Source organism: Herpailurus yagouaroundi, unplaced genomic scaffold (genome assembly GCF_014898765.1).
Source record: "Herpailurus yagouaroundi ecotype Mexico unplaced genomic scaffold, PumYag 139, whole genome shotgun sequence".
Taxonomy (NCBI): domain Eukaryota; kingdom Metazoa; phylum Chordata; class Mammalia; order Carnivora; family Felidae; genus Herpailurus; species Herpailurus yagouaroundi.
This window is the reverse complement of record NW_024412394.1, coordinates 65,375,212-65,382,975: the sequence shown is the minus strand read 5'-3', so window position 1 is coordinate 65,382,975 and position 7,764 is coordinate 65,375,212. Positions and strand designations below refer to the sequence as shown.

The 7,764-nt window shown below is 45.5% G+C and overlaps 1 protein-coding gene across 1 annotated transcript in view; it reads left to right on the top strand.

Annotated features, from left to right (window-relative positions):
* The first annotated feature begins 1,342 nt into the window (after positions 1 to 1,342).
* BEND3 (BEN domain containing 3) overlaps positions 1,343 to 7,764 on the top strand; it is a 22,766-nt gene continuing 16,344 nt past the window's right edge. Inside the window, exons 1-2 of the mRNA XM_040474297.1 lie at positions 1,343 to 4,265; positions 4,766 to 4,968. Of these exons, the coding sequence (XP_040330231.1) occupies positions 4,229 to 4,265; positions 4,766 to 4,968 (240 nt within the window). The 5' untranslated portion in view covers positions 1,343 to 4,228. The remainder of the gene's footprint in view (positions 4,266 to 4,765; positions 4,969 to 7,764) is intronic.

Here is a 7,764-nt window from a genome sequence, read left to right as displayed (position 1 = left end):
TATGGGCTCTGCAACATTTAAACCTTTCCGTACCAATGACGGCCACTTAGCCTGAGGCTTCCTAGGCTATTTGGTTAAAAAAAAAAAAAAAAAAAAAGCATTTACCACTGGAAATTGGTCCTGTTTGAGAGTTTCCCTCTAATAGGTCATTGATGTGTTAGAACCTGTGGTATTTTAGCGAGAGGCGGCATCAGGCTACACAGGTCTCGTTGACACTTGTCCCCTTCATTTGTTTAAACATTCCTTTGGGCTTGGCCAGGCGATTCTGAGGGACATGCAACAGTCACCTCTTGGGGCAAAAGCTGATTCTCAGGGACCTGGGGATGCGTAGTTAGAATGTCTCACAATCTGTGAGTTGTGGTGACAGGACTAGGAGGATTTTGAGAAGGAGAGGACGTTAAAATGAGAAGGTCCGGCAGGCAGAGGAGACGGTAGTCCTAGCAAGCCCAGGTGGGCAGGGGCTGTGGTAGTTGGCAAGTCCTACATGACCTAGAGTCATGTAAGGATTGGAATTTCTGTGGCATGCTCGGCATCCAGCCGCTCGTGTCCACCCAGGATGAGCAACCTTGTGACCATCATCTGGGCAGATGACCAGGAAATGGAGGTAGCAACGTGTGGAGGCAGGTATGTGATGCCCCTCCCCTTTCTACCCAGCCCTGACCATTGATGTGCGGTCATCATGTCAGCTCCAGGATGCCAGGAAGTGACCCGCACATCCGTCTTGTAGAATCTCTATTGTACTGTGGAGTAGAGTCTTATAGGCATGGAATAGACTGGTTTTCCAAGTAGCTACATGCGGAGGAAAGGAGATTTGGCTGCTCCAGTGGCTGTGGGACAGAAGGGTCCAAGGCTGGAAACTGGCCCCTGTGTTCTTCAGAAGAACGTTAATAGAAGGAGGAGGCTTCTGTGATTTCCTCTGTGGGTGGCTGACCAGAGATACACATAGACTAGGTTTGAATCCTACTTCTACTCCTTAGCGGCTGTGTGACACTGGGCAAGTTACCTGCCCTCTGTTCCCTTCTTCCTCCCTTTCGATATTCAAATATTTTGTTTCCATAAAATGATATTATAAAAATATTCTTTTCTATCTTCATTGGGGTACAGTTGACAAATGAATTGTTTATATTTAAGGTAAATGCCCTCGGTTTCTTTTTCTTTTTTAAATTTTTTTTAATGTTTATTTTTGAGAGAGAGGAGAGAGAGAGAATGTGAGCGGAGGAGGGACAGAGAGAGAGAGAGAGATTGAGAGACAGAGTCCGAAGCAGGCTCCAGGGTCTGAGCTGTCAGCGCAAAGCCCGATGTGGGGCTCGAACTCATGAACTGTAAGATCGTGACCTGAGCCGAAGTCAGATGCTTAACCAACTGAGCCACCCAGGTGCCCCGTATCGCTTTCTTTATTGGTAAAATTGGGAATAAAATAGCTCCAGGTGAGGTGAAAGTGGCTGGTGTACCTGGCCCGTGGTTTGTGGGCCGCGGGTGTTACTGGGGACCCTCACTTCTGCCCCTGCCATGAAATCAGATGCAGTTGTGGGTTCTCCAGGCCTCGCCAACAGGAAATCTCCCAGCTTCCCAAGGAGCGGGGCTGCTTTGCTGGCTGGGAGGGAAGGGGCCCACCGTGCTGTGGCCTGGGTTACTTCTGTGCTAGCCTAGCATCTGTCACTGGTGTAGAAACGCACACAAAAGCAGATGCCCTCCGGTGTCTTGAATGCCGGGGAAGCCGGCCACTGGGAGCCTTCCCAGCTCTCCCTCTGGCTTTCTGCCCACCCACAGAGCTCAGGTGTGTGCTCTGACTGCACCATTTTTTGACTTGGGCTGCTCAGAATTCAGGTGCTGCGTCGCCTGCTGTATGTAGTGTCCCATGGTGCGATTCAGAAAATACCCTTGCTGTCCACCGAGCCCCCCAGTCCCTGCAGAGTATGCGCCCGGCACTGCGCCGCGGGCCTGCTGGGCCGGTGCGCTCGGCCCCAGACTGCCGCAGTGCCTCCTCCTCGGCTCCCTGCTGCTCCCTGGAAGAACACAGTTGGGCAGATAAAATACTAGATAACCATGCTGCCCTTGCTGTGCACTGTGGTTCTTTCTGTCTGCTGTGTTTCTTCTCCGACACCTGTTTTCTTCTAGGATTTGCTTGTCCTTTAATGCTTTCTCCTTAGCCGAGCCTTTGTGGTTTTTCTTTCCCCAAATAAGCCATCCACCTTCTCCTCCCTTTCCCACCTCTCCTCCCCAGAGACTAATTTGTTTTGTACACTGTGCCCTCTCCGACAACCTTCGCTCAGTTCTGCCCATCTATTCTGCTGCTTCTCCCCTGTGCTCTTGATTTCAGGGACTGCGTTCTGTGACCGTGTGGCAGGGTTTCCAAGGCAGTTGCATGAGGCCTGGAGTACACTTCGTTATGAAGCCCCCTGCCTGGGCTGGGGGTCGGGAGGCTTGAACTTCCCCCTGGCATTGGCCACCTTCCCCACCTCAGACTACTGATGTTCACCTACCTGCCGGTGCCCCCCCTTGCCACTCCCCACCCCCTGCCAGTGGGGTGATGTTGTCAGATGTGGGGTTTTTTTCCTTGCAATAGAATGGAAATTGCATTGGCCAAAATTCACCTCTGGTAAAACAGCTCTCTGACCCTTGAATTTGACTTCTTATTTTCCCTCAATATCATCTTGTGTGTTATGTTTTTCAGATAGTAGATCGGTGAATGGGAAGTATTTTCAGTGTAAATTCAGTTTCAAATAAATCTCATATTTTCTTACTCGTGTCTCTGAAAATTCATAAAATAGTGATGGAAAGAATCCCTCTTCTTTCATAAAAGAAAGTCAAAGTTTTCGTGGCGCTCTGAGGATAGCACATCACATCGTAGGCACTGTATGTGTGTTGCTATTATTAGTGGATTTCGAAGTTGTTACTGTGTGCATAGATGACCTAGACTCTGTCTCTTGCACACCTCCTCCCCTCCCCCTTTCCCCCATCTAAAACAGAGGACCACACACCATTCTGTGGCTATTTGGTGAATAGTGTACCGGACTTTGTAGATGGCATCCCTCTTCCTTCTAGAAATTTCTGAAAAGATACTTCTTAGTTCTCCTCTCCTCTGATGTTTAACCAAAATGGGAACTCCGTGTTTGTAGGCAGCCTAATCAATTGTGGGAACCACAACTCCTCGGTGTCAACAGTAAAGGCTCTCATGTGTATTCTTTTGTAACGCTGCTCCCTCATTCACACCTTATGCTATTTGCGGATGTTGTTATGTAATTTAGGGTAGTTCGGGGAATCTCAAAGATTAATGGTGCTTTTAATCATGGTGTCCATTCCATTCTGGCCGGGGCAGTGGGAGTCGGGGGCTCTGCACCAAACCTGGCAGCCCATACAGTCCCCCTCGCTCTTCTGTGCCCCCCCCCCGCCCCCTCCTGCCTTGCTCCCTCATCAGGAAAAAGAAAGGTTTGGAGCAGATTATGTGGAGCTCAAGAACTTCAGAAACCCACACTGCCTCTTCTTGTTGCTTTGGAAGGAAGGGCTAGACTAACACCATCCAACAAGAATAGAATGCAGGCCACACGTGTGATTTAAAATTTTCGAGTAGCTACATTAAAAGAAAAGGTGAAATTAATTTTAAGATAGCTGACATCACTTCGCCGTGTAATCGACATAAAAAATTATTAGATATTTTACACTGTTTTTTTGCTGTGCTAAGTCTTTGAAATCCAGTGTGTACTTTACCCTTATGGACGTCTTCATTTCGACTAGCCACATTTCCAGTCCTCGGTGGCCGTGTGACTGATGACTGCACCATGGGCAGCACGGGTCTTTCTGCACCACCTGGAGTCTAAGACCCACTCGTGCCCAGAGGAGCCATGGCCTGCGTCTTGGTCTTTGCAGTCTGTGGCTGGAATTGATAAAGCAGGGACCAATAGGAGATCATCCGAACTGAGGTCTTTTTTAAGACCTGCTTTTCTCAAACAACACTGCCCCTTAAAGCAAAACTCGTGCTTTAAGACGCATTCTGCCGACATGCAGTTTGGGGGACGTGCTCGCAGAGGGTGTTCAGAAGGCCTGGCTGTTTCTGAGCAGCTGCGGACAACACTAAGAGGATGCATTCCATGATGTTGAGGAACAGTTTCGGCTTAACCCTCCATTACCCAGAGCCAGGTTGGGAGGGTAAGGGAATTTCTCATGGGGACGGAAAATTAAGAAATAAATCAAGGCTTTGTCTTTGTCTTTTCATTTAGTGGAATAGAAGATGAACTCAGCTGAATTCAGTGAAGATGTAGAAGAAGGTAAAAAAAAAAGCTTCTTTTTAAAACATATTTTTAATTTTAATATTTTTTATTAGGTCATACACTCAAATGGTTCAAAATATAAAAAGATACATAATGAAAAATCCGTGGAAAGTCTCCTCCCACGCCTGCTTATCCCCCTCTGCCCGTACACCTGCTCTAAGTATCGTATGTATCTTTCCAGAATTACTTTTTTTAAAGTATCATTTAAAAGATAGTATTTGTTTCTTTCTCTCCGTCTCGGCTCTTTCCCCCCAAAAAGGACCTTAGAACCAGTTTTGAACAAAATGTTCTCGGATCGTGATTTTATTGTATAGCACTAATGTGGTAAGATAAAAACTGCTAGGTTGGAAGGCGCAGTTTTACTGTGACTAGACTTTCTTACGTGAGTGCTAGTGTCAGAGGGCACCCCGCAAACACCCTGCCGCTCAGGGAACCCTGCTAATCTCCCAGCGGCCCAGTGGTCTTTCCCACTGAGCCCTATTTCTTCTCTGCCACAGTTCTAAAAAATAACACAGTGAAAGTGGAGACAGAGGCCGAAGATGCTGCCCTGGACTGCTCAGTGAGTTCCAGGTCTTCCGAGAAGCACCCTCTGGACAGCGTCTTCCCTGCCCTCCAGGATTCCAGCAAGCGAAAGCCCCCGGGCTGCGATGGCCAGCCTGACTCTGTCCCCAGCGTGAAGAGGCGGCGGCTGATTCCCGAGGTGAGGGCCCAGCTCCTTCCGCTGTTCGCTTGGGCTCTGACCCTCTGACTAGATGCTCTGTCTCTCTCCTCGTGAGCGTCCAGGCAGCTGCTGAATGCCTGGGCGTGAGAAGGCTTTCGTCTCAGCTGTCCCCTCGATGGCTTAGGTTTCTAGAAGGTGACTTCTCCGACTACAATTCTTACCTACATCTGGATTCCTTACGGGGCTAGGGGAGTCTCCACAATGCACCTGCTTTTGAGTTCTTTGTTTTGCTTTGCTCTACAGGGAAAATAAGCACTTGACAGCAAGGACTGTTCATTAAAGCCTACCACATTTTACATAGTATACACTGCACACAGATTCCTTGAAAAGTTGAGGGTTGGGAGGTTTTTTCCTAAGCCAAACCGATCTTTTATGTTAGGAGCACGTGTCTGGTGAATCTTTTTGTGAAGAGAATTCTTTTGTGACATGCCTGTTACCCGCTAAACTATAATTTTATGAATTTGCTTTATTTATTTTTTTTTATTTAAAGATTTTTTTTTTTTAATGTTTGTTTATTTTTGAGAGAGAGGGAGACACAGAATCCAAAGCAGGCTCCAGGCTCCAGGCTCCGAGCTGTCAGCACAGAGTCCGACATGAGGCTCGAACCCACAGACCATGAGATCATGACCTGAGCTGAAATCGGATGCCTAACCAACTGAGCCACCCAGGCGCCCCTGAATTTGCTTTTTTTTTTTAAATCACCTGCTGGTTAGATTGAACTTGGCTAGATTCTAAGAGAGAGAGAGAAAATAAAACTGGCCATGGTGGCCCCCTCTAGCAGTCTATAGTCTGGGTGGGAGACAAGACACATACACAGAATACTTAAGACTGAGGAGAGAGAAGCAGCTTTGCGAGATCAGGGGTCTGGCCCAGGACACCTCACCTCCGTGCCTCCCCGTGGACTGGCACAGTATACCTTAAATTCTTAGACATTTTCCCAAGCTCTCCAACCTAGACACACGGAGACACACACACACACACACACACATGCACACACACACACACACACAGTCTCTCTCTCTCTCTCTCTCTCTCTCTCTCTCTCTCTCTCTCTCTTCTCTCTTCTCTCTTCCTCTCTCTCTCTCTTTGGGGGACCCAAATAGTCATTTCAAGTTCTGCATGTCTGTCCCAAAGAGCCCACGTTTTCAAAGCCTATTATCGTTAGCCAGAACACCATGGGGCATCAGCCTGGGACTCTTTGGGTTGTTACTGTTTTGTTTTAATTTTGCTCTATTAGATGTGAGGGCAAATCCAAATAAATTGGAAATGTATGGATTGTAGAGATTTAGTGAATTTTCAATAAGTAAAAACTATCCTTTTCTATAATTAGCAAAAACAATGAGAGTAAGATTTTCCCCAGCATTTAAATGTAAATGCTTATGTTATAATGAATACCACCCTGCACTCCACATCATGGATCACTGAATGAGACATTTATTTATTTATTTATTTGCACCCCGCGGCCCCGCCCAAAACCGCTTTATAGGGCTATAATTCACATACTATGCAATTCACCAATTTAAATTGTACAATTCAGTGGGTTTTTTTGTGTATATTCACAGTGTGGTACAGCTCTTACTATAATAAGTTTAGAATATTTTCATCACCCCACAAAGAACCTCTGTACCAGTCCCTTCCCTTTCCCCTCCTCGAGCACCTGAGAACCACTCATCTACATTCTGTCTCTAGAGGGTTGTCTGTTCTGGGCATTTCATGTAAATGGAATCATAGAATATGTGACCTTTTGTGTGGCTTCTTTTACTTAGCATGTTTTCAAGGTTCATCCATGCTGTAGCATATATGAATTCTTCACTCCTTTTTATGGCCAAATAATACCCCCTTGTGGATGTACCACATTTTGTTTATCCATTTAGCACTTGATGGACATTTGGATTGTTTCCCCTTTTTGACTATCATGAATAATATTCCAACAATAAATTTTTAAAAATCTATCATGCCCTGAAAAAAAGTTGAGATTAGTTGAGATTTTTTTATACCTGTATGAGCTTTTTTTTTTTTTTTTGAGTTTATTTATTTATTTTGAAAGACAGAGAGAAAGAAAGAAAGAGCACAAGCAGGGGAGGAGCAGAGAGAGAGGGAGAGAGAGAATTCCAAGCAGGCTCCTCACTGTCAGTGCATAGCCCGACGTGGGGCTCGAATTCATGAACCGTGAGGTCATGACCTGAGTCGAGATCAGGCACTCCTATGTGAGCATTTTTAATATATATATAATATACTAATATATTATTAAATTATATATAATATACATGATATATATATAAATTATATATAACATATATTATAATATATATATTTAATTATTATTAAATTATATATAATATAATATAATACATATATAATTAATAATAAAGGATTAATCTAGATATCCCTCCTTTGACTCTGGCTGCCCAAATCCATCATTTATTGCATGCCTTGTGACTCTGGGGGAAAGCTCCGTGTGTGGATGGCAGTTTCCAGGAGTACGTAATGATTGAGGATGAAATCTCAGACTCCTAACTGCTGAGATCCGTGCTGGGCGAGTGGAAGCAGTAGTAAGATGGTTAGTAGCATAGCTTGTTAGAGAAACATGTAACCATTTTTTCTTCTGTTGTATTTTACACTGTAATTTGTTATCCTTTCCCCTAATGATTGCTAGATAGGTGTTTTCTACTTCCTTGTTTTTACGAGTAGTGCCGCAGGGACCGTTCCGTATGCATAAAGCTAGTACCCTCTGTGAGCGATTCCGTGTGGGTTAGATGCCCAGAGGTTGTCCTG